The 26,775-nt window shown below is 63.5% G+C and overlaps 1 protein-coding gene across 1 annotated transcript in view; it reads left to right on the top strand.

Annotated features, from left to right (window-relative positions):
- Positions 1-526: 526 nt before the first annotated feature.
- LOC144490494 (uncharacterized) overlaps positions 527-26,775 on the top strand; it is a gene marked incomplete at both ends in the record, with an annotated part of 28,975 nt that continues 2,726 nt past the window's right edge. Inside the window, 4 exons of the mRNA XM_078208235.1 lie at positions 527-804; positions 10,622-10,854; positions 13,626-13,779; positions 17,152-17,619. Coding sequence (XP_078064361.1) covers positions 527-804; positions 10,622-10,854; positions 13,626-13,779; positions 17,152-17,619 — 1,133 coding nt within the window. The remainder of the gene's footprint in view (positions 805-10,621; positions 10,855-13,625; positions 13,780-17,151; positions 17,620-26,775) is intronic.

Below are 26,775 nucleotides of genomic sequence, written 5' to 3'. Positions count from 1 at the left end.
GTCTCTCCCTGTCTCTGTCTCCCTCTCCCTGTCTCTGCCTCCCCCTGTCTCTGTCTCCCTCTCCCTGTCTCTGCCTCCCCCTGTCTCTGTCTCCCTCTCCCTGTCTCTGCCTCTCCCTGTCTCTCCCTCTCCCTGTCTCTGCCTCTCCCTCTCCCTGTCTCTGTCTCCCTCTCCCCGTCTCTGCCTCTCTCTGTCTCTCCCTGCCTCTGTCTCCCTCTCCCTGTCTCTGCCTCCCCCTGTCTCTGTCTCCCTCTCCCTGTCTCTGCCTCCCCCTGTCTCTCTCTCCCTGTCTCTGTCTCTGCCTCTCCCTGTCTCTGTCTCTCTCTGTCTCTGCCTCCCCCTGTCTCTGCCTCCCCCTGTCTCTGCCTCCCCCTGTCTCTCCCTCTCCCTGTCTCTCCCTCTCCCTGTCTCTCCCTCTCCCTGTCTCTCTCTGTCTCTGCCTCCCCCTGTCTCTGCCTCTCTCTGTCTCTCCCTGTCTCTCTCTCCCTGTCTCTGTCTCTGCCTCTCTCTGTCTGAGATGGCTCAGGCTCCACCAAGTGGAGAAGACCAGAGATAGATGGAGAGAAGCGCCCCCGGCAGCCATGTTGGCCCCTGACTCGCGGAGCTGCCGGTCACCAAACCTTTCCCTGCTTCCTTGCAGTTGGCTGCGTCCGCCTTCCGGAAGATTCCGACCCCTTCCCCGGCGAGGAGGACAGCAGCAGCAGCAATTCGGCGTCGCCCGAGATACCTGGAGAACGCCAGTCGCAAGGGGCAGTGGGAGCCAGGCCGCAGCCCACTGAGCAGACCAGGCTGGGCCCTTTTCAGGTGCGTCTGTGAGCATCGCCTGAGGAGGTGTTCGGGACTGGCAGGCATTAGCTCGCTCAAAGAGAGAGGTTTACTGGCGCGTCTTAACGGAGAAAGAGAGAGAGTGACGGAGAGTGACAGAGAGAGACAGAGGGGGGACGGGAGAGAGAGAGAGAGAAAAACGAGAGAGAGTGAGAGACGAGGAGAGAGAGAGAGATGAAGGGTGGGAGACGGAGAGAGGGAGCTGTATGATGAGAGGCAGAGGGAGACGGGGAATGAGAGGGAGACGGAGACGGGGAATGAGATGCAGAGAGAGACGGGGAATGAGAGGGAGACGGGGAATGAGAGGGAGACGGGGAATGAGAGGGAGACGGGGAATGAGAGGGAGACGGGGAATGAGAGGGAGACGGGGAATGAGAGGGAGACGGGGAATGAGAGGGAGAGGGAGACGGGGAATGAGAGGGAGAGGGAGACGGGGAATGAGAGGGAGAGGGAGACGGGGAATGAGAGGGAGACGGGGAATGAGAGGGAGAGGGAGACGGGGAATGAGAGGCAGAGGGAGACGGGGAATGAGAGGGAGAGAGAGACGGGGAATGAGAGGGAGAGAGAGACGGGGAATGAGAGGCAGAGAGAGACGGGGAATGAGAGGCAGAGGGAGACGGGGAATGAGAGGGAGAGAGAGACGGGGAATGAGAGGCAGAGGGAGACGGGGAATGAGAGGCAGAGGGAGACGGGGAATGAGAGGGAGAGGGAGACGGGGAATGAGAGGGAGAGGGAGACGGGGAATGAGAGGGAGAGGGAGACGGGGAATGAGGGGCAGAGGGAGACGGGGAATGAGAGGGAGAGAGAGACGGGGAATGAGAGGGAGAGAGAGACGGGGAATGAGAGAGAGAGAGACGGGGAATGAGAGGCAGAGAGAGACGGGGAATGAGAGGGAGAGAGAGACGGGGAATGAGAGGCAGAGGGAGTCGGGGAATGAGAGGCAGAGAGAGACGGGGAATGAGAGGGAGATGGGGAATGAGAGGCAGAGGGAGACGGGGAATGAGAGGGAGACGGGGAATGAGAGGGAGAGAGAGATGGGGAATGAGGCAGAGAGAGACGGGGAATGAGAGGGAGAGAGAGACAGGGAATGAGAGGGAGACGGGGAATGAGAGGGAGACGGGGAATGAGAGGGAGATGGGGAATGAGAGGCAGAGGGAGACGGGGAATGAGAGGCAGAGAGAGACAGGGAATGAGAGGCAGAGAGAGACGGGGAATGAGAGGGAGAGAGAGACGGGGAATGAGAGGGAGACGGGGAATGAGAGGGAGACGGGGAATGAGAGGGAGACGGGGAATGAGAGGCAGAGAGAGACGGGGAATGAGAGGGAGGGGGAGACGAGGAATGGAGGAGAGCAAGGATCTTGGAGTGGGTGGGGAAGTGGTTGGAGGAAATGATTCATCAGGTGGAGGTGCCTCCTTGACAGAGAGTGAGAGATATTAATCGCAAACTTCAGATGTGTCACAAGCAGCATTGAGAGAGGATGATAACGACACTCACCCTGTCACTTGACCCTCAGAAGCTCTGATCCCTCCCATCCCAGAGGGGCACAGGGTCCCACAGGAGAGGGGGGGATGGGAAGGGATCTTGGCTCCTCAATGCCCTCCTTTGATCAAAGTGCCAGCGCTTGTGAAATGGGATCGACCTGTCGACCTATCACAGCTCACCTTGGTTTCTGATCTCCCCATTGCAGAGTTCAGCTGGATTGGCTGGATCAGAGCCAATCGCAGGCGTCCCAGATCCAGGAAATCCCCTCAACAGTGGGCACACCAGCGGGCAAATAATGCCCATCCTAGCAATGGTACCACCCGTTACGGTAAACACCCGATGCCAGGGGTGTGGGTTCATAGGTGGGGCATTGAGGGAAACGGGGAGAGGGTGGGGATTGAGGGGGACGGGGAGAGGGTGGGGATTGAGGGAGACGGGGAGAGGGTGGGGATTGAGGGAGACGGGGAGAGGGTGGGGATTGAGGGAGACGGGGAGAGGGTGGGCATTGAGGGAAACGGGGAGAGGGTGGGGATTGAGGGAGACGGGGAGAGGGTGGGGATTGAGGGAGACGGGAGAGGGTGGGGATTGAGGGAGACGGGGAGAGGGTGGGCATTGAGGGAAACGGGGAGAGGGTGGGGATTGAGGGAGACGGGGAGAGGGTGGGGATTGGGGGAGACGGGGAGAGGGTGGGGATTGGGGGAGACGGGGAGAGGGTGGGCATTGAGGGAGATAGGGAGTGGGTGGGGGATTGGGGGAGACGGGGAGAGGGTGGGGATTGAGGGAGACGGGGAGAGGGTGGGGATTGAGGGAGACGGGGAGAGGGTGGGGATTGGGGGAGAGGGTGCGGGATTGGGGGAGACGGGGAGTGGGTGGGGATTGAGGGAGATGGGGAGAGGGTGGGGATTGGGGGAGAAAGGGGGGATTGAGGGAGACGGGGAGAGGGTGGGGATTGAGGGAGACGGGGAGAGGGTGCGGGATTGAGGGGTGCGGGATTGAGGGAGACGGGGAGAGGGTGGGGATTGGGGGAGACAGGGAGAGGGTGGGGATTGAGGGAGACGGGGAGAGGGTGGGGATTGGGGGAGACGGGGAGAGGGTGGGGATTGAAGGAGACAGGGAGAGGGTGGGGATTGAGGGAGACGGGGAGAGGGTGGAGATTGGGGGAGACGGGGAGAGGGTGGGGATTGAAGGAGACAGGGAGAGGGTGGGGATTGAGGGAGACGGGGAGAGGGTGGGGATTGGGGGAGACGGGGAGAGGGTGGGGATGGGGAGAGGGTGGGGATTGGGGTAGAGGGGGAGAGGGTGGGGATTGGGGGAGACGGGGAGAGGGTGGGGATTGGGGGAGACGGGGAGAGGGTGGGGTTTGAGGGAGACGGGGAGAGGGTGGGGATTGAGGGAGACGGAGAGAGGGTGGGGATTGAGGGAGACGGGGAGAGGGTGGGGATTGAGGGAGACGGGGAGAGGGTGGGGATTGAGGGAGACGGGGAGAGGGTGGGGATTGAGGGGGACGGGGAGAGGGTGGGGATTGGGGGAGACGGGGAGAGGGTGGGGATTGAGGGAGACGGGGAGAGGGTGGGGATTGAGGGAGACGGGGAGAGGGTGGGGATTGAGGGAGACGGGGAGAGGGTGGGGATTGAGGGAGACGGGGAGAGGGTGGGGATTGAGGGAGACGGGGAGAGGGTGGGGATTGAGGGAGACGGGGAGAGGGTGGGGATTGGGGGAGACGGGGAGAGGGTGGGGATTTGGGGAGACGGGGAGAGGGTGGGGATTGGGGGAGACGGGGAGAGGGTGGGGATTGGGGGAGACGGGGAGAGGGTGGGGATTGAGGGAGACGGGGAGAGGGTGGGGATTGGGGGAGACGGGGAGAGGGTGGGGATTGGGGGAGAGGTTGGGGATTGGGGGAGATGGGGAGAGGGTGGGGATTGGGGGAGACGGGGAGAGGGTGGGGATTGAGGGAGATGGGGGGATTGAGGGAGACGGGGAGAGGGTGGGGATTGGGGAAGACGGGGAGAGGGTGGGGATTGGGGGAGACGGGGAGAGGGTGGGGATTGAGGGGGACGGGGAGAGGGTGGGGATTGAGGGAGACGGGGAGAGGGTGGGGATTGGGGGAGACGGGGAGAGGGTGGGGGTTTGAGGGAGACGGGGAGAGGGTGGGGATTGGGGGAGACGGGGAGAGGGTGGGGATTGAGGGAGACAGGGAGAGGGTGGGGATTGGGGGAGAAGGGGAGAGGGTGGGGATTGAGGGAGACGGGGATAGGGTGGGGATTGGGGGAGACGGGGAGAGGGTGGGGATTGGGGGAGATGGGGAGAGGGTGGGGATTGGGGGAGACGGGGAGAGGGTGGGGATTGGGGAAGACGGGGAGAGGGTGGGGATTGGGGGAGAGGGTGGGGATTGGGGGAGACGGGGAGAGGGTGGGGATTGGGGGAGACGGGGAGAGGGTGGGGATTGGGGGAGACGGGGAGAGGGTGGGGATTGAGGGAGACGGGGAGAGGGTGGGGATTGAGGGAGACGGGGAGAGGGTGGGGATTGGGGGAGAGGGTGGGGATTGGGGGAGACGGGGAGAGGGTGGGGATTGAGGGGGACGGGGAGAGGGTGGGGATTGAGGGAGACGGGGAGAGGGTGGGATTGGGGGAGACGGGGAGAGGGTGGGGATTGGGGGAGACGGGGAGAGGTGGGGATTGAGGGAGACGGGGAGAGGGTGGGGATTGGGGGAGACGGGGAGAGGGTGGGGATTGGGGGAGACGGGGAGAGTGTGGGGATTGGGGGAGACGGGGAGAGGGTGGGGATTGGGGGAGACGGGGAGAGGGTGGGGATTGGGGGAGACGGGGAGAGGGTGGGGTTTGGGGGAGACGGGGAGAGGGTGGGGATTGGGGGAGAGCGTGGGGATTGGGGGAGATGGGGAGAGGGTGGGGATTGGGGGAGACGGGGAGAGGGTGGGGATTGAGGGAGATTGGGGGATTGAGGGAGACGGGGAGAGCATAGAACATAGAACATAGAACATAGAACAGTACAGCACAGAACAGGCCCTTCGGCCCACGATGTTGTGCCGAGCTTTATCTGAAACCAAGATCAAGCTATCCCACTCCCTATCATCCTGGTGTGCTCCATGTGCCTATCCAATAACCGCTTAAATGTTTCTAAAGTGTCTGACTCCACTATCACTGCAGGCAGTCCATTCCACACCCCAACCACTCTCTGCGTAAAGAACTTACCTCTGATATCCGTCCTGTATCTCCCACCACGAACCCTATAGTTATGCCCCCTTGTAATAGCTCCATCCACCCGAGGAAATAGTCTTTGAACGTTCACTCTATCTATCCCCTTCATCATTTTATACACCTCTATTAAGTCTCCCCTCAGCCTCCTCCGCTCCAGAGAGAACAGCCCTAGCTCCCTCAACCTTTCCTCATATGACCTACCCTCCAAACCAGGCAGCATCCTGGTAAATCTCCTCTGCACTCCTTCCAGCGCTTCCACATCCTTCCTATAGTGAGGTGACCAGAACTGCACACAATATTCCAAATGTGGTCTCACCAAGGTCCTGTACAGTTGCAGCATAACCCCACGGCTCTTAAACTCCAACCCCCTGTTAATAAAAGCTAACACACTATAGGCCTTCTTCACAGCTCTATCCACTTGACTAGCAACCTTTAGAGATCTGTGGATGTGGACCCCAAGATCTCTCTGTTCCTCCACAGTCTTCAGAAGCCTACCTTTGACCCTGTAATCCACATTTAAATTTGTCCTACCAAAATGAATCACCTCACATTTATCAGGGTTAAACTCCATTTGCCATTTTTCAGCCCAGCTTTGCATCCTATCTATGTCTCTTTGCAGCCTACAACAGCCCTCCACCTCATCCACTACTCCACCAATCTTGGTGTCATCAGCAAATTTACTGATCCACCCTTCAGCCCCCTCCTCTAAGTCATTAATAAAAATCACAAAGAGCAGAGGACCAAGCACTGATCCCTGCGGCACACCGCTAGCAACCTGCCTCCAATCCGAAAATTTTCCATCGACCACCACCCTCTGTCTTCGGTCAGACAGCCAGTTACCTATCCAATCGGCCAACTTTCCCTCTATCCCACACCTCCTCACTTTCATCATAAGCCGACCATGGGGGACCTTATCAAACGCCTTACTAAAATCCATGTATATGACATCAACTGCCCTACCTTCATCAACACACTTAGTTACCTCCTCAAAAAATTCTATCAAATTTGTGAGGCACGACTTGCCCTTCACGAATCCGTGCTGACTATCTCGGATTAATCCGCATCTTTCTAAATGGTCGTAAATCCCATCCCTAAGGACCTTTTCCATCAATTTACCAACCACCGAAGTAAGACTAACCGGTCTATAATTACCAGGGTCATTTCTATTCCCTTTCTTAAACAGAGGAACAACATTCGCCATTCTCCAGTCCTCTGGCACCATCCCCGTGGACAGCGAGGACCCAAAGATCAACGCCAAAGGCTCTGCAATCTCATCCCTTGCCTCCCAAAGAATCCTAGGATACATTTCATCAGGCCCAGGGGACTTATCGACCTTCAGTTTATTCAAAACTGCCAAGACATCCTCCCTCCGAACATCTATTTCCTCCAGCCTATTAGCCTGTAACACCTTCTCTTCCTCAAAAACATGGCCCCTCTCCTTGGTGAACACTGAAGAAAAGTATTCATTCATCACCTCGCCTATCTCTACTGACTCCCTACACAAGCTCCCACTACTGTCCTTGACCGGCCCTAACCTCACCCTGGTCATTCTTTTATTCCTCACATAAGAGTAAAAAGCCTTGGGGTTTTCCTTGATCCGACCCGCCAAGGACTTCTCATGTCCCCTCCTAGCTCTCCTAAGCCCCTTTTTCAGCTCATTCCTTGCTAACTTGTAACCCTCAATCAAGCCATCTGAACCTTGTTTCCTCATCCCTACATAAGCTTCCCTCTTCCTTTTCACAAGACATTCCACCTCTTTTGTGAACCATGGTTCCCTCACTCGGCCATTTCCTCCCTGCCTGACAGGAACATACCTATCAAGGACATCCAGTATTTGTTCCTTGAAAAAATTCCACTTTTCATTAGTTCCTTTCTCTGACAGTTTCTGTTCCCAACTTATGCCCCCTAATTCTTGCCTAATCGCATCATAATTACCCCTCCCCCAATTGTAAACCTTGCCCTGCCGTACGGCCCTATCCCTCTCCATTGCAATAACAAAAGACACCGAATTGTGGTCACTATCTCCAAATTGCTCTCCCACAACCAAATCTAACACTTGGCCCGGTTCATTTCCCAGTACCAAATCCAATGTGGCCTCACCTCTAGTCGGCCCATCCACATATTGTGTCAGGAAACCCTCCCGCACACACTGCACAAAAACTGCCCCATCCAAACTATTTGACCTACAAAGGTTCCAATCAATATTTGGAAAGTTAAAGTCCCCCATGACAACTACCCTGTGACCCCCACACATATCCATAATCTGCTTAGCAATTTCTTCCTCCACATCTCTATTACTATTTGGGGGCCTATAGTAAACTCCTAGCAACGTGACCGCTCCTTTCCTATTTCTAACTTCAGCCCATATTACCTCAGTGTGCAGATCCCCCACGAAGTGCCTTTCCGCAGCCGTTAAACTATCCTTGATTAACAATGCCACTCCTCCACCTCTTTTACCAGCTTCCCTACACTTAGTGAAACATCTATACCCCGGAACGTCCAACAACCATTCCTGTCCTTGTTCTACCCACGTCTCCGTAACGGCCACAACATCGTAGTCCCAAGTACCAATCCACGCCCCAAGTTCATCTACCTTGTTCCGGATGCTCCTTGCATTGAAGTAGACACACTTCAACCCACCTTCCTGTCTACCAGTACCCACCCTTGACCCTGATACCTTCCCCAATACCTCACCACCCTCACTGACTTCTGGACTACAACTCCCTTTCCCACTCCCCTGACAAATTAGTTTAAACCCCCGGGGAGAGGGTGGGGATTGAGGGGGACGGGGAGAGGGTGGGGATTGAGGGAGACGGGGAGAGGGTGGGGATTGGGGGAGACGGGGAGAGGGTGGGGATTGAGGGAGACGGGGAGAGGGTGGGGATTGGGGGAGATGGGGAGAGGGTGGGGGAGACGGGGAGAGCGTGGGGATTGGGGGAGACGGGAGAGGGTGGGGATTGGGGGAGACGGGGAGAGGGTGGGGATTGAGGGGGACGGGGAGAGGGTGGGGATTGGGGTAGACGGCGAGAGGGTGGGGATTGGGGGAGAGCGTGGGGATTGGGGGAGATGGGGAGAGGGTGGGGATTGGGGGAGACGGGGAGAGGGTGGGGATTGAGGGAGATGGGGGGGATTGAGGGAGACGGGGAGAGCGTGGGGATTGGGGGAGACGGGGAGAGGGTGGGGATTGGGGGAGACGGGGAGAGGGTGGGGATTGAGGGGGACGGGGAGAGGGTGGGGATTGGGGAGACGGGGAGAGGGTGGGGATTGGGGGAGACGGGGAGAGGGTGGGATTGGGGGAGACGGGGAGAGTGTGGGGATTGGGGGAGACGGGGAGAGGGTGGGGATTGGGGGAGACGGGGAGAGGGTGGGGATTGGGGGAGACGGGGAGAGGGTGGGGATTGGGGGAGAGCGTGGGATTGGGGGAGATGGGGAGAGGGTGGGGATTGGGGGAGACGGGGAGAGGGTGGGGATTGAGGGAGATGGGGGGATTGAGGGAGACGGGGAGAGGGTGGGGATTGGGGGAGACGGGGAGAGGGTGGGGATTGGGGAGACGGGGAGAGGGTGGGGATTGAGGGGGACGGGGAGAGGGTGGGGATTGAGGGGGACGGGGAGAGGGTGGGATTGAGGGAGACGGGGAGAGGCTGGGGATGGGGGAGACGGGGAGAGGGTGGGGGATTGGGGGAGAGGGGGAAGGGGGGGGATTGGGGGAGACGGGGAGAGGGTGGGGATTGGGGGAGACGGGGAGAGGGTGGGGATTGGGGGACGGGAGAGGGTGGGGATTGGGGGAGACGGGGAGAGGGTGGGGATTGAGGGAGACGGGGAGAGGGTGGGGATTGGGGGAGAGGGTGGGGATTGGGGAGACGGGGAGAGGGTGGGGATTGAGGGGGACGGGGAGAGGGTGGGGATTGAGGGAGACGGGGAGAGGGTGGGGATTGGGGGAGACGGGGAGAGGGTGGGGATTGAGGGAGACGGGGAGAGGGTGGGGATTGGGGGAGATGGGAGAGGGTGGGGATTGGGGGAGACGGGGAGAGGGTGGGGATTGGGGGAGATGGGGAGAGGGTGGGGATTGGGGGAGACGGGGAGAGGGTGGGGATTGGGGGAGACGGGGAGAGGGTGGGGATTGTGGGAGACGGGGAGAGGGTGGGGATTGGGGGAGACGGGGAGAGGGTGGGGATTGGGGGAAACGTGGAGAGGGTGGGGATTGGGGGAGACGGGGAGAGGGTGGGGATTGGGGGAGACGGGGAGAGGGTGGGGATTGGGGGAGACGGGGAGAGGGTGGGAATTGGGGGAGACGGGAGAGGGTGGGGATTGGGGGAGACGGGGAGAGGGTGGGGATTGAGGGAGACGGGGAGAGGGTGGGGATTGAGGGAGACGGGGAGAGGGTGGGGATTGAGGGAGACGGGGAGAGGGTGGGGATTGGGGAGACGGGGAGAGGGTGGGGATTGGGGGAGACGGGGAGAGGGTGGGGATTGGGGGAGACGGGGAGAGGGTGGGGATTAGGGGAGAGGGGGAGAGGGTGGGGATTGGGGGAGACGGGGAGAGGGTGGGGATTGGGGGAGACGGAGAGAGGGTGGGGATTGGGGGAGACGGGGAGAGGGTGGGGATTGTGGGAGAGGGTGGGGATTGAGGGAGACGGGGAGAGGGTGGGGATTGGGGGAGACGGGGAGAGGGTGGGGGATTGGGGGAGACGGGGAGAGGGTGGGGATTGAGGGAGACGGGGAGAGGGGTGGGGATTGAGGGAGACGGGGAGGGAGAGGGTGGGGATTGGGGGAGACGGGGAGAGGGTGGGGATTGGGGGAGACGGGAGAGGGTGGGGATTGGGTGAGACGGGGAGAGGGTGGGGATTGAGGGAGACGGGGAGAGGGTGGGGATTGGGGGAGACGGGAGAGTGTGGGGATTGGGGGAGACGGGGAGAGGGTGGGGATTGGGGGAGACGGGGAGAGGGTGGGGATTGGGGGAGAGGGTGGGGATTGGGGGAGACGGGGAGAGGGTGGGGATTGAGGGAGACGGGGAGAGTGTGGGGATTGGGGGAGACGGGGAGAGGGTGGGGATTGAGGGATAGTGGATGTGACCTGCTGTTGACCGTTGACCTAGCAGAGAGCGAGTAAGGTCCAGCGACAGAAGCGACCAAAGGACACCAAGCCAAAGGTTCGGAAATTGAAATATCATCAGTACATCCCCCCTGATCAGAAGGCGGAGAAGAGCCCTGTGCCCATGGACGCGGCCTACTCCAGGCTTCTGCAACAACAGCAAATATTCCTGCAGCTCCAGATTCTCAACCAACAGCAGCAGACGTTCAGTTTCCAACCCATTCAGCCCGGGGCCCCAGGGTGAGTACAGCTCTGTGGTACGGTCAGATATCATCCCAGTACTGAGGGAGTGCTGCACTGTCAGACGGTCAGTGCTGAGGGAGTGCCGCACTGTCAGAGGGTCAGTGCTGAGGGAGTGCCGCACTGTCAGAGGGTCAGTACTGAGGGAGTGCCGCACTGTCAGAGGGTCAGTGCTGAGGGAGTGCTGCACTGTCAGAGGGTCAGTACTGAGGGAGTGTCGCACTGTCGGAGGGTCAGTACTGAGGGAGTGCCGCACTGTCAGAGGGTCAGTGCTGAGGGAGTGCTGCACTGTCAGAGGGTCAGTACTGAGGGAGTGCCGCACTGTCAGAGGGTCAGTGCTGAGGGAGTGCCGCACTGTCAGAGGGTCAGTACTGAGGGAGTGCCGCACTGTCAGAGGGTCAGTGCTGAGTGAGTGCTGCACTGTCAGACGGTCAGTGCTGAGGGAGTGCCGCACTGTCAGACGGTCAGTGCTGAGGGAGTGCCGCACTGTCAGAGGGTCAGTACTGAGGGAGTGCCGCACTGTCAGAGGGTCAGTGCTGAGGGAGTGCTGCACTGTCAGAGGGTCAGTGCTGAGGGAGTGCTGCACTGTCAGAGGGTCAGTACTGAGGGAGTGCCGCACTGTCAGAGGGTCAGTGCTGAGGGAGTGCCGCACTGTCAGAGGGTCAGTGCTGAGGGAGTGCAGCATTGTCAGAGGGTCAGTACTGAGGGAGTGCTGCACTGTCAGAGGGTCAGTGCTGAGGGAGTGCCGCACTGTCAGAGGGTCAGTGCTGAGGGAGTGCTGCACTGTCAGAGGGTCAGTACTGAGGGAGTGCTGCACTGTCAGAGGGTCAGTGCTGAGGGAGTGCCGCACTGTCAGAGGGTCAGTGCTGAGGGAGTGCCGCACTGTCAGACGGTCAGTGCTGAGGGAGTGCTGCACTGTCAGAGGGTCAGTACTGAGGGAGTGCTGCACTGTCAGAGGGTCAGTGCTGAGGGAGTGCCGCACTGTCAGAGGGTCAGTGCTGAGGGAGTGCTGCACTGTCAGAGGGTCAGTACTGAGGGAGTGCTGCACTGTCAGAGGGTCAGTACTGAGGGAGTGCCGCACGGTCAGAGGGTCAGTGCTGAGGGAGTGCTGCACTGTCAGAGGGTCAGTGCTGAGGGAGTGCTGCACTGTCAGAGGGTCAGTGCTGAGGGAGTGCCGCACTGTCAGAGGGTCAGTGATGAGGGAGTGCTGCACTGTCAGAGGGTCAGTACTGAGGGAGTGCTGCACTGTCAGAGGGTCAGTGCTGAGGGAGTGCCGCACTGTCAGAGGGTCAGTGCTGAGGGAGTGCTGCACTGTCAGAGGGTCAGTACTGAGGGAGTGCTGCACTGTCAGAGGGTCAGTGCTGAGGGAGTGCCGCACTGTCAGAGGGTCAGTGCTGAGGGAGTGCGGCACTGTCAGAGGGTCAGTGCTGAGGGAGTGCTGCACTGTCAGAGGGTCAGTGCTGAGGGAGTGCCGCACTGTCAGAGGGTCAGTGCTGAGGGAGTGCTGCACTGTCAGAGGGTCAGTACTGAGGGAGTGCTGCACTGTCAGAGGGTCAGTGCTGAGGGAGTGCCGCACTGTCAGAGGGTCAGTGCTGAGGGAGTGCTGCACTGTCAGAGGGTCAGTGCTGAGGGAGTGCTGCACTGTCAGAGGGTCAGTGCTGAGGGAGTGCTGCACTGTCAGAGGGTCAGTGCTGAGGGAGTGCCGCACTGTCAGAGGGTCAGTGCTGAGGGAGTGCTGCACTGTCAGAGGGTCAGTACTGAGGGAGTGCTGCACTGTCAGAGGGTCAGTGCTGAGGGAGTGCCGCACTGTCAGAGGGTCAGTGCTGAGGGAGTGCTGCACTGTCAGAGGGTCAGTACTGAGGGAGTGCCGCACTGTCAGAGGGTCAGTACTGAGGGAGTGCCGCACTGTCAGAGGGTCAGTGCTGAGGGAGTGCCGCACTGTCAGAGGGTCAGTGCTGAGGGAGTGCTGCACTGTCACAGGGTCAGTACTGAGGGAGTGCCGCACTGTCAGAGGGTCAGTGCTGAGGGAGTGCCGCACTGTCAGACGGTCAGTGCTGAGGGAGTGCTGCACTGTCAGAGGGTCAGTACTGAGGGAGTGCTGCACTGTCAGAGGGTCAGTGCTGAGGGAGTGCCGCACTGTCAGAGGGTCAGTGCTGAGGGAGTGCTGCACTGTCAGAGGGTCAGTACTGAGGGAGTGCTGCACTGTCAGAGGGTCAGTACTGAGGGAGTGCCGCACTGTCAGAGGGTCAGTGCTGAGGGAGTGCTGCACTGTCAGAGGGTCAGTGCTGAGGGAGTGCTGCACTGTCAGAGGGTCAGTGCTGAGGGAGTGCCGCACTGTCAGAGGGTCAGTGATGAGGGAGTGCCGCACTGTCAGAGGGTCAGTGATGAGGGAGTGCCGCACTGTCAGAGGGTCAGTGCTGAGGGAGTGCTGCACTGTCAGAGGGTCAGTGATGAGGGAGTGCCGCACTGTCAGAGGGTCAGTGATGAGGGAGTGCTGCACTGTCAGACGGTCAGTGCTGAGGGAGTGCTGCACTGTCGGGGGTAGATGTAGATACTCTCGGATTTGAGCTCCGTAATCCAGGCCGACACTCCCCCCGGTGCCAGTACTGAGGGAGTGCTGCAGTCCAGTGTGGAACACATGACTCTGATGCCCGCTTGCCAAGGCATGTGTTGCCATGGACTTCAGAAGCAGCAAACCTCTTGCCCTGCATGCCCAACCTCCTGCTCCATGTCTCAACCCTGACCATTCCTTTTATGCCTTGCCCCCACAGGATACCACCTGAGCAGATCATCGGATTCGCCAATACAGTGCCCACCCCGGTGCCCTGCATCCCCTTGTCACCATTGACCAAGAGCTGCCAGCGAGTGCCCAGTGCACCATGTGTCAAACCAGAGCTGCTCCCTGCCAATCTGGATGACCTGACGGTGGGAAATGTGTTCTGTACTCCTCTGAATTCCTGAACAATCTGGGTCCATTGGGATTGTGTACAGCGGGAGTGAACGGGAAGGGGTTTGGGTCCATTGGGATTGTGCACAGTGGGAGTGAATGGGAAGGGGTTTGGGTCCATTGGGATTGTGCACAGTGGGAGTGAACGGGAAAGGGTCTGGGTCCATTGGGATTGTGCACAGTGGGAGTGAATGGGAAGGGGTTTGGGTCCATTGGGATTGTGCACAGTGGGAGTGAACGGGAAGGGGTTTGGGTCCATTGGGATTGTGTACAGTGGGAGTGAACGGGAAGGGGTTTGGGTCCATTGGCATTGTGCACAGTGGGAGTGGATGGGAAGGGGTTTGGGTCCATTGGGATTGTGCACAGTGGGAGTGAACGGGAAGGGGTTTGGGTCTATTGGGATTGTGTACAGTGGGAGTGAACGGGAAGGGGTTTGGGCCATTGGGATTGTGTCGAGTGGGAGTGAACGGGAAGGAGTTTGGGTCCATTGGGATTGTGTATAGTGGGATTGAACGGGAAGGGGTTTGGGTCCATTGGGATTGTGTATAGTGGGAGTGAACGGGAAGGGGTTTGGGTCCATTGGGGACTTTGTACAGTGGGAGAGAACGGGAAAGTGTTTGGGTCCATTGGAGTTGTGTACAGTGGGAGTGAATGGGAAGAGGTTTGTTTCCATTGGGATTGTGTACAGTGGGATTGAACAGGAAGCGGTTTGGCTCCATTGGGATTGTGCACAGTGGGATTGAACAGGAAGCGGTTTGGCTCCATTGGGATTGTGTGCAGTGGGAGTGTGAACGGGAAGGGGTTTGGGTTCATTGGTATCGTGTACAGTGGGAGTGAACGGGAAGGGGTTTGGGTTCATTTGGATTGTGTACAGTGGGAGTGAATGGGAAGGGGTTTGGGTCCATTGGGATTGTGCACTGTGGGAGTGAACGGTGAGGGGATTGGGTCCATTGGGATTGTGTACAGTGGGAGTGAACGGGAAGGGGTATAGGTCCATTGGGATTGTGTACAGTGGGAGTGAATAGGAAGGGGTTTGGGTCCATTGGGATTGTGTACAGTGGGAGTGAACGAGAAGTGTTTTGGGATTGCAATTGTGTACAGTGAGAATGAACGGGAAGGAGTTTGGGTCCATTGGGATGGTATACAGTGGGAGAGAACAGGCAGGGGTTTGGGTTCATTGGGATTGTGTATATTGGGAGTGAATGGGAAGGGGTTTGGGTTCATTGGGATTGTGTATCGTGGGGAGTGAACGGGGAGGGGTTTAGGTCCATTGGGATTGTGTACAGTGGGAGTGAACAGGAAGGGGATTGGGATTGTGTGCAGTGGAGTGAACGGGAAGGGGTTTGGGTCCATTGGGATTGAGCACAGTGGGAGTGAACAGGAAGTGGTTTGGGATTGGACTTGTGAACAGTGGGAATGAACGGGAAGGGGTTTGGGTCCATTGGGATTGTGTACAGTGGGAGTGAACACGGAGGGGTTTAGGTCCATTGGGATTGTGTATAGTGGGAGTGAACAGGAAGGGGATTGGGATTGTGTGCAGTGGGAGTGAACGGGAAGGGGTTTGGGCCCATTGGGATTGAGTACAGTGGGAGTGAACAGGAAGTGGTTTGGGATTGGACTTGTGAACAGTGGGAGTGAACGGGAAGGGTTTGGGTCCATTGGGATTGTGCACTGTGGGAGTGAATGGGAAGGGGATTGGGATTGTGTGCAGTGGGAATGAACGGGAAGGGGTTTGGTTCCATGGGATTGTGTACAGTGGGAGTGAATGTGAACGGGTTTGAGCCCATTGGGATTGTGTACAGTGGGAGTGAACGGGAAGGGGATTGGGATTGTGCACAGTGGGAGTGAACGGGAAGGGGATTGGGATTGTGCACAGTGGGAGTGAACGGGAAGGGGATTCGGTGCATTGGGATTGTGTCCAGTGGGAGTGAATGGGAAGGGGTTTGGGTCCATTGGGATTGTGTACAGAGGGAGTGAACGGGAAGGGGTTTGGGTCCATTGGGATTGTGTACAGTGGGAGTGAATGGGAAGGGGTTTGGGTCCATTGGGATTGTGTACAGTGGGAGTGAATGGGAAGGGGTTTCGGTTCATAATGATTGTGTGCAGTGGGAGTGGACGGGAAGGGGATTCGGTGCATTGGGATTGTGTACAGTGGGGTGAACGGGAAGGAGTTTGACTCCTTTGGGATTGTGTACAGTGGGAGTGAACGGGAAGGGGTTTGGGTCCATTGGGATTGCGTACAGAGGGAATGAATGGGAAGGGGTTTGGGTCCAGTGGGATTGTGTACAGTGGGAGTGAACGGGAAGGTTTGCGTCCATTGGGATTGTGTACAGTGGGAGTGAACGGGATGGGGATTAGGATTGTGCACAGTGGGAGTGAACGGTGAGGGGAGTGGGTCCATTGGGATTGTGTACAGTGGGAGTGAATGGGAAGGGGTTTGGGATTGGGATTGTGCACAGTGGGAGTGAACGGGAAGGGTTTGCGTCCATTGGGATTGTGTACAGTGGGAGTGAACGGGATGGGGATTAGGATTGTGTACAGTGGGAGTGAATGGGAAGGGGTTTGGGATTGGGATTGTGCACAGTGGGAGTGAACGGGAAGGGGTTTGGGATTGGGATTGCACAGTGGGAGTGAACGGGAAGGGGATTGGGATTTTGATTGTGGACAGTGGGAGTGAATGGGAAGGGGTTTGGGATTTTGATTGTGGACAGTGGGAGTGAATGGGAAGGGGTTTGGGATTTTGATTGTGCACAGTGGGAGTGAATGCGAAGGGGTTTGGGATTGGGATTGTGTACAGTGGGAATGAACGGGATGGGGTTTGGGTCCATTGGGATTGTGTACAGTGGGAGTGAACGGGAAGGGGATTGGGATTGTGTACAGTGGGAGTGAACGGGAAGGGGTTTGGGTCCATTGGGATTGTGTACAGTGGGAGTGAACGGGAAGGAGATTGGGATTGTGCACAGTGGGAGTGAACGGGAAGGGGTTTGGGATTGTGTACAGTGGGAGTGAATGGGAAGGGGTTTGGGATTGGGATTGTGCACAGTGGGAGTGAATGGGAAGGGGTTTGGGATTGGGATTGTGTACAGTGGGAGTGAACGGGAAGGGGATTGGGATTGTGTACAGTGGGAGTGAATGGGAAGGGGTTTGGGATTGGGATTGTGTACAGTGGGAGTGAACGGGAAGGGGTTTGGGATTGGGATTGTGTACAGTGGGAGTGAACGGGAAGGGGTTTGGGATTGGGATTGTGTACAGTGGGAGTGAAGGGAAGGGGTTTGGGATTGGGATTGTGTGCAGTGGGAGTGAACGGGAAGGGTTTGGGTCCATTGACTCTGTTGCCCTCCTCCCTGCAGGTGTCGGAGCTGAGACAACAGTTGCGGAAAAGGGGCCTGCCCGTGTCGGGCACTAAGCCCGCCCTTCTCGAGCGCCTCAAGCCCTATCAGATCTTCAGTCCCCACGTGGCTGCCCCGCCTCAGCCCCCTGCCTTGGAAAGCCGGGAGGCCAATGTGGAGGATGTGTCGCTGGTGGAGAAGGAGCGTGTGATCGAGAGGCTGACCTGGAGGCTGCAGCAGGAGCAACGCCAGGCCGAGGGACTTCGTGAAGAGCTGGAACTGCGCAAGAGACACCACCACCAGCACCAGCAGCAGGGCGGCACAGATGCTGCCCCCTCCTCACTCGGAGAGGTCCTGCCACACTCGCCCTCCGGCGACTCCTACCTTCGCCCCAGCCCCCTCGAGGGGTCCACAGAGAACAGCAGCAACAGTCGTCAGCCTCGCCCTCTGGAGTCGCACATTGGCAGCAACCTTCCGATCCATCTGGGAGTAAGACAAACATTCCGGGAGCCCCCCACCCTCCCCGCGCTGCCCCCCCACCCTCCCCGCGCTGCCCCACACCCTCCCCGCGCTGCCCCCCACACCCTCCCCGCGCCGCCCCCCACACCCTCCCCGCGCCGCCCCCCACACCCTCCCCGCGCCGCCCCACACCCTCCCCGCGCCGCCCCACACCCTCCCCGCGCCGCCCCACACCCTCCCCGCGCCGCCCCACACCCTCCCCGCGCCGCCCCCCACCCTCCCCGCGCCGCCCCCCACCCTCCCCGCGCCGCCCCCCACCCTCCCCGCGCCGCCCCCCACCCTCCCCGCGCCGCCCCCCACCATCCCCGCGCCGCCCACCACCCTCCCCGCGCCGCCCCCCACCCTCCCCGCGCCGCCCCACTCCCTCCCCGCGCCGCCCCCACCCTCCCCGCGCCGCCCCCCACCCTCCCCGCGCCGCCCCCACCCTCCCCGCGCCGCCCCCCACCCTCCCCGCGCCGCCCCCCACCCTCCCCGCGCCGACCCCCACCCTCCCCGCGCCGACCCCCACCCTCCCCGCGCCGACCCCCACCCTCCCGCGCCGCCCCCACCCTCCCCGCGCCGCCCCACACCCTCCCCGCGCCGCCCCCCACCCTCCCCGCGCCGCCCCCCACCCTCCCCGCGCCGCCCCCACCCTCCCCGCGCCGCCCCCCACCCTCCCCGCGCCGCCCCCCACCCTCCCCGCGCCGCCCCCCACCCTCCCCGCGCCGCCCCCACCCTCCCCGCGCCGCCGCCCACCCTCCCCGCGCCGCCCCCCACCCTCCCCGCGCCGCCCCCCACCCTCCCGCGCCGCCCCACACCCTCCCCGCGCCGCCCCCCACCCTCCCCGCGCCGCCCCCCACCCTCCCCGCTGCCCCCCACCCTCCCCGCTGCCCCACACCCTCCCCGCGCTGCCCCCCACCCTCCCCGCGCTGCCCCCCACCCTCCCCGCGCTGCCCCCCACCCTCCCCGCGCTGCCCCCCACCCGCCCCGCGCTGCACCACACCCTCCCCGCGCTGCCCCACACCCTCCCCACTGCCCCACACCCTCCCCACGGTGCCCCACACTCTCCCCACTGCCCCACACCCTCCCCACTGCCCCACACCCTCCCCACTGCCCCACACCCTCCCCGCGCCGCCCCACACCCTCCCCGCGCCGCCCCACACCCTCCCCGCGCCGCCCCACACCCTCCCCGCGCCGCCCCACACCCTCCCCGCGCCGCCCCCCACCCTCCCCGCGCCGCCCCCCACCCTCCCCGCGCCGCCCCCCACCCTCCCCGCGCCGCCCCCCACCCTCCCCACTGCCCCCCACCCTCCCCACTGCCCCACACCCTCCCCGCGCTGCCCCCACCCTCCCCGCGCTGCCCCCCACCCTCCCCGCGCTGCCCCCCACCCTCCCCGCGCTGCCCCCCACCCTCCCCGCGCTGCCCCCCACCCTCCCCGCGCTGCCCCCCACCTCCCCGCGCTGCCCCCCACCCTCCCCGCGCTGCCCCCCACCCGCCCCGCGCTGCCCCCCACCCTCCCCGCGCTGCCCCCCACCCTCCCCGCGCTGCCCCCCACCCTCCCGCGCTGCCCCCCACCCGCCCCGCGCTGCACCACACCCTCCCGCGCTGCCCCCCACCCTCCCCACTGCCCCACACCCTCCCACTGCCCCACACCCTCCCCGCGCTGCCCCACACCCTCCCCGCGCTGCCCCCCACCCTCCCCGCGCCGCCCCACACCCTCCCCGCGCCGCCCCCCACCCTCCCCGCGCCGCCCCCCACCCTCCCCGCGCCGCCCCCCACCCTCCCCGCGCCGCCCCCCACCCTCCCCGCGCCGCCCCCCACCCTCCCCGCGCCGCCCCCCACCCTCCCCGCGCCGCCCCCACCCTCCCCGCGCCGCCGCCCACCCTCCCCGCGCCGCCCCCCACCCTCCCCGCGCCGCCCCCCACCCTCCCGCGCCGCCCCACACCCTCCCCGCGCCGCCCCCCACCCTCCCCGCTGCCCCCCACCCTCCCCGCTGCCCCCCACCCTCCCCGCGCTGCCCCCCACCCTCCCCGCGCTGCCCCCCACCCCTCCCCGCGCTGCCCCCCACCCTCCCCGCGCTGCCCCCACCCTCCCCGCGCTGCCCCCCACCCGCCCCGCGCTGCACCACACCCTCCCCGCGCTGCCCCACACCCTCCCCACTGCCCCACACCCTCCCCACTGCCCCACACCCTCCCCGCGCTGCCCCACACCCTCCCCACTGCCCCACACCCTCCCCACGGTGCCCCACACTCTCCCCACTGCCCCACACCCTCCCCACTGCCCCACACCCTCCCCGCGCTGCCCCACACCCTCCCCGCGCTGCCCCACACCCTCCCCACTGCCCCACACCCTCCCCACTGCCCCACACCCTCCCCCACTGCCCCACACCCTCCCACGGTGCCGCACACTCTCCCCACTGCCCCACACCCTCCCCACTGCCCCACACCCTCCCCACTGCCCCCCACCCTCCCCGCGCCGCCCCACACCCTCCCCGCGCCGCCCCACACCCTCCCCGCGCCGCCCCACACCCTCCCCGCGCCGCCCCACACCCTCCCCGCGCCGCCCCCCACCCTCCCCGCGCCGCCCCCCACCCTCCCCGCGCCGCCCCCCACCCTCCCCGCGCCGCCCCCCACCCTCCCCACTGCCCCCCACCCTCCCCACTGCCCCACACCCTCCCCGCGCTGCCCCCCACCCTCCCCGCGCTGCCCCCCACCCTCCCCGCGCTGCCCCCCACCCTCCCCGCGCTGCCCCCCACCCTCCCCGCGCTGCCCCCCACCCTCCCCGCGCTGCCCCCCACCCTCCCCGCGCTGCCCCCCACCCGCCCGCGCTGCCCCCCACCCTCCCCGCGCTGCCCCCCACCCTCCCCGCGCTGCCCCCCACCCTCCCCGCGCTGCCCCCCACCCTCCCCGCGCTGCCCCCCACCCGCCCCGCGCTGCCCCCCACCCGCCCCGCGCTGCACCACACCCTCCCCGCGCTGCCCCCCACCCTCCCCACTGCCCCACACCCTCCCCACTGCCCCACACCCTCCCCGCGCTGCCCCACACCCTCCCCGCGCTGCCCCACACCCTCCCCGCGCTGCCCCCACCCTCCCCGCGCCGCCCCCCACCCTCCCCGCGCCGCCCCCCACCCTCCCCGCGCCGCCCCCACCCTCCCCGCGCCGCCGCCCACCCTCCCCGCGCCGCCCCCCACCCTCCCCGCGCCGCCCCCCACCCTCCCCGCGCCGCCCCACACCCTCCTTGCGCCGCCCCCCACCCTCCCCGCTGCCCCCCACCCTCCCCGCTGCCCCACACCCTCCCCGCGCTGCCCCCCACCCTCCCCGCGCTGCCCCCACCCTCCCCGCGCTGCCCCCCACCCTCCCCGCGCTGCCCCCCACCCTCCCCGCGCTGCCCCCCACCCGCCCCGCGCTGCACCACACCCTCCCCGCGCTGCCCCACACCCTCCCCACTGCCCCACACCCTCCCCACTGCCCCACACCCTCCCCACTGCCCCACACCCTCCCCGCGCTGCCCCACACCCTCCCCACTGCCCCACACCCTCCCCACGGTGCCCCACACTCTCCCCACTGCCCCACACCCTCCCCACTGCCCCACACCCTCCCCGCGCTGCCCCACACCCTCCCCGCGCTGCCCCACACCCTCCCCACTGCCCCACACCCTCCCCACTGCCCCACACCCTCCCCACTGCCCCACACCCTCCCCACGGTGCCGCACACTCTCCCCACTGCCCCACACCCTCCCCACTGCCCCACACCCTCCCCACTGCCCCCCACCCTCCCCGCGCCGCCCCACACCCTCCCCGCGCCGCCCCACACCCTCCCCGCGCCGCCCCACACCCTCCCCGCGCCGCCCCACACCCTCCCCGCGCCGCCCCCCACCCTCCCCGCGCCGCCCCCCACCACCCTCCCCGCGCCGCCCCCCACCCTCCCCGCGCCGCCCCCCACCCTCCCCGCGCCGCCCCCCACCCTCCCCACTGCCCCCCACCCTCCCCACTGCCCCACACCCTCCCCGCGCTGCCCCCCACCCTCCCCGCGCTGCCCCCCACCCTCCCCGCGCTGCCCCCCACCCTCCCCGCGCTGCCCCCACCCTCCCCGCGCTGCCCCCCACCCTCCCCGCGCTGCCCCCCACCCTCCCCGCGCTGCCCCCCACCCGCCCCGCGCTGCCCCCCACCCTCCCCGCGCTGCCCCCCACCCTCCCCGCGCTGCCCCCCACCCTCCCCGCGCTGCCCCCCACCCGCCCCGCGCTGCCCCCCACCCGCCCCGCGCTGCACCACACCCTCCCCGCGCTGCCCCCCACCCTCCCCACTGCCCCACACCCTCCCCACTGCCCCACACCCTCCCCGCGCTGCCCCACACCCTCCCCGCGCTGCCCCACACCCTCCCCGCGCTGCCCCCCACCCTCCCCGCGCCGCCCCCCACCCTCCCCGCGCCGCCCCCCACCCTCCCCGCGCCGCCCCCCACCCTCCCCGCGCCGCCCCCCACCCTCCCCGCGCCGCCCCCCACCCTCCCCGCGCTGCCCCCCACCCGCCCCGCGCTGCACCACACCCTCCCCGCGCTGCCCCACACCCTCCCCACTGCCCCACACCCTCCCCACTGCCCCACACCCTCCCCGCGCCGCCCCCCACCCGCCCCGCGCTGCACCACACCCTCCCCGCGCTGCCCCACACCCTCCCCACTGCCCCACACCCTCCCCACTGCCCCACACCCTCCCCGCGCTGCCCCACACCCTCCCCGCGCTGCCCCCCACCCTCCCCACTGCCCCACACCCTCCCCGCGCTGCCCCCACCCTCCCCGCGCTGCCCCACACCCTCCCCGCGCTGCCCCACACCCTCCCCGCGCTGCCCCACACCCTCCCCGCGCTGCCCCACACCCTCCCCACTGCCCCACACCCTCCCCACTGCCCCACACCCTCCCCGCGCTGCCCCACACCCTCCCCGCGCTGCCCCACACCCTCCCCACTGCCCCACGCTGCCCCACACTCTCCCCACTGCCCCACACCCTCCCCGCTGCCCCACACCCTCCCCGCTGCCCCACACCCTCCCCACTGCCCCACACCCTCCCCGCGCTGCCCCACACCCTCCCCACTGCCCCACACCCTCCCCACTGCCCCACACTCTCCCCACTGCCCCACACCCTCCCCACGCTGCCCCACACTCTCCCCACTGCCCCACACCCTCCCCACTGCCCCACACCCTCCCCACTGCCCCACACCCTCCCCGCGCTGCCCCACACCCTCCCCGCGCTGCCCCACACCCTCCCCACTGCCCCACACTCTCCCCACTGTCCCACACCCTCCCCGCGCTGCCCCCACCCTCCCCGCGCTGCCCCCCACCCTCCCCGCGCTGCCCCCCACCCTCCCCACGCTGCCCCCCACCCTCCCCGTGCTGCCCCACACCCTCCCCGCGCTGCCCCACACCCTCCCCGCGCTGCCCCACACCCTCCCCGCGCTGCCCCACACCCTCCCCGCGCTGCCCCACACCCTCCCCGCGCTGCCCCACACCCTCCCCGCGCTGCCCCACACCCTCCCCGCGCTGCCCCACACCCTCCCCGCGCTGCCCCACACCCTCCCCGCGCTGCCCCACACCCTCCCCGCGCTGCCCCACACCCTCCCCGCGCTGCCCCACACCCTCCCCGTGCTGCCCCACACCCTCCCCGTGCTGCCCCACACCCTCCCCGTGCTGCCCCACACCCTCCCCGTGCTGCCCCACACCCTCCCCGTGCTGCCCCACACCCTCCCCGTGCTGCCCCACACCCTCCCCGTGCTGCCCCACACCCTCCCCGCTGCCCCACACCCTCCCCACTGCCCCACACCCTCCCCGCGCTGCCCCACACCCTCCCCACTGCCCCACACCCTCCCCGCGCTGCCCCACACCCTCCCCACTGCCCCACACCCTCCCCGCGCTGCCCCATACCCTCCCCCCGCTCCAATCTCCATGCTGTGCGTGCCAAGCCTCTCCCTCCCCTTCCAACCAATGCCTGGGGAATGTTCCCCTCTCAAGGGGCAGAACCCCCACCCCCACCCCCAACACCCGTCCACTTGCAGCCTCAGGTTGAGGTCCCTCCGGAACCTGCCTGTCCCACCCCTCCCGGACCAATGCATCACAATCCCAACAAATCCACCTCTGATCCTCTCGCCAGCCCACCCCTCCTCCCAGATTCCCTCTCCCCTTTCACTCACTGAAAATCCCTCCACCCTTCAGTGATCCCTGAGCACCCATAGCCTCTCCAGGGGGTGGTGGAGAATCCTGGAGCGTCAGGCCCCTCCCTGCGTGAAGACATTCCCTCCTCGTCTCAGCCCAAACCAGACCCCCCTGATCCCGAGGCTGTGAAGTTCCCTCCCGCTCCCCCTGGACCCAGAGTCTCCGGCAGGAGGGGGTGTGGGGGGGGCGGGGGGAATGGGGGTGAACAGCTCTCAGCATCGAGCATGTCGAATCCCCACCCACCTCAGAATGAGAACGCTCATTCTCCCAACCTCCAGAGAGTGTCAACCCTCAACCCCTGATAACGGACACAGGGGGCATCACTCTAACCCCGTGCTGTACCAGTCCTGGGAGTGTTTGATGGGGACAGTGTAGAGGGAGCTTTACTCTGTATCTAACCCCGTGCTGTTCCTGTCCTGGGAGTGTTTGATGGGGGACAGTGTAGAGGGAAGCTTTACTCTGTATCTAACCCCGTGCTGTACCTGTCCTGGGAGTGTTCGATAGGGGGCAGTGTAGAGGGAGCTTTACTCTGTATCTAACCCCGTGCTGTACCTGTCCTGGGAGTGTTTGATGGGGACAGTGTGGAGGGAGCTTTACTCTGTATCTAACCCCGTGCTGTACCTGTCCTGGGAGTGTTTGATGGGGACAGTGTGGAGGGAGCTTTACTCTGTATCTAACCCCGTGCTGTACCTGTCCTGGGAGTGTTTGATGGGGACAGTGTAGAGGGAGCTTTACTCTGTATCTAACCCCGTGCTGTACCTGTCCTGGGAGTGTTTGATGGGGGACAGTGTAGAGGGAGCTTTACTCTGTATCTAACCCCGTGCTGTACCTGTCCTGGGAGTGTTTGATGGGGAGACAGTGTAGAGGGAGCTTTACTCTGTATCTAACCCCGTGCAGTACCTGTCCTGGGAGTGTTTGATGGGGACAGTGTAGAGGAAGCTTTACTCTGTATCTAACCCCGTGCTGTACCTGTCCTGGGAGTGTTTGATGGGGACAGTGTGGAGGGAGCTTTACTCTGTATCGAACCCCGTGCTGTACCTGTCCTGGGTGTGTTCGATAGGGGGCAGTGTAGAGGGAGCTTTACTCTGTATCTAACCCCGTGCTGTACCTGTCCTGGGAGGGTTTGATGGGGACAGTGTAGAGGGAGCTTTACTCTGTATCTAACCCCGTGCTCGACCTGTCCTGGGTGTGTTTGATGGGGGACAGTGTAGAGGGAGCTTTACTCTGTATCTAACCCCGTGCTGTCCCTGTCCTGGGAGTGTTTGATGGGGACAGTGTAGACGGAGCTTTACTCTGTATCTAACCCCGTGCTGTACCTGTCCTGGGTGTGTTTGATGGCGGACAGTGTAGAGGCAGCTTTACTCTGTATCTAACCCTGTGCTGTCGCTGTCCTGGGAGTGTTTGATGGGGACAGTGTAGAGGCAGCTTTACTCTGTATCCAACCCCATGCTGTACCTGTCCTGGGAGTGTTTGATGGGGACAGTGTAGAGGGAGCTTTACTCTGTATCTAACCCCGTGCTGTACCTGTCCTGGGAGTGTTTGATGGGGGACAGTGTAGAGGGAGCTTTACTCTGTATCTAACCCCGTGCTGTACCTGTCCTGGGAGTGTTTGATGGGGAGACAGTGTAGAGGGAGCTTTACTCTGTATCTAACACCGTGCAATACCTGTCCTGGGAGTGTTTGATGGGGACAGTATCGAGGGAGCTTTACTCTGTAGTTAACCCCGTGCTGTACCTGTCCTGGGAGTGTTTGATGGGGACAGTGTAGAGGGAGCTTTACGCTGTATCTATCCCGTGCTGTACCTGTCCTGGGAGTGTTTGATGGGGACAATGTAGAGGGAGCTTTACTCTGTATCTAACCCCGTGCTGTACCTGTCCTGGGAGTGTTTGATGGGGGACAGTGTAGAGGGAGCTTTACTCTGTACCTAACCCCGTGCTGTACCTGTCCTGGGAGTGTTTGATGGGGCCAGTGTAGAGGGATCTTTACTCGGTATCTAACCCCGTGCTGTACCTGTCCTGGGAGTGTTTGATGGGGGACAGTGTAGAGGGAGCTTTACTCTGTATCTAACCCCGTGCTGTACCTGTCCTGGGAGTGTTTGATGGGGGACAGTGTAGAGGGAGCTTTACTCGGTATCTAACCCCGTGCTGTACCTGTCCTGGGAGTGTTTGATGGGGGACAGTGTAGAGGGAGCTTTACTCTGTATCTAACCCCGTGCTGTACCTGTCCTGGGAGTGTTTGATGGGGGACAGTGTAGAGGGAGCTTTACTCTGTATCTAACCCCGTGCTGTACCTGTCCTGGGAGTGTTTGATGGGGGACAGTGTAGAGGGAGCTTTACTCTGTATCTAACCCCGTGCTGTCCCTGTCCAGGGAGTGTTTGATGGGGGACAGTGTAGAGGGAGCTTTACTCTGTATCTAACGCCGTGCTGTCCCTGTCCAGGGAGTGTTTGATGGGGACAGTGTAGAGGGAGCTTTACTCTGTATCTAACCCCGTGCTGTCCCTGTCCAGGGAGTGTTTGATGGGGACAGTGTAGAGGGAGCTTTACTCTGTATCTCACCCCGTGCTGTACCTGTCCTGGGAGTGTTTGATGGGGGACAGTGTAGAGGGAGCTTTACTCGGTATCTAACCCCGTGCTGTACCTGTCCTGGGAGTGTTTGATGGGGACAGTGTAGAGGGAGCTTTACTCGGTATCTAACCCCGTGCTGTACCTGTCCTGGGAGTGTTTGATGGGGGACAGTGTAGACAGAGCTTTACTCTGTATCTAACCCCGTGCTGTCCCTGTCCAGGGAGTGTTTGATGGGGGACAGTGTAGAGGGAGCTTTACTCTGTATCTAACCCCGTGCTGTCGCTGTCCTGGGAGTGTTTGATGGGGACAGTGTAGAGGGAGCTTCACTCTGTATCTAACCCCGTGCTGTACCTGTCCTGGGAGTGTTTGATGGGGACAGTGTAGAG

This window comes from Mustelus asterias, unplaced genomic scaffold, assembly GCF_964213995.1.
Source record: "Mustelus asterias unplaced genomic scaffold, sMusAst1.hap1.1 HAP1_SCAFFOLD_3364, whole genome shotgun sequence".
NCBI lineage: Eukaryota > Metazoa > Chordata > Chondrichthyes > Carcharhiniformes > Triakidae > Mustelus > Mustelus asterias.
The sequence above is the reverse complement of the archived record's forward strand: the minus strand, read 5'-3'. Positions and strand labels throughout refer to the sequence as shown.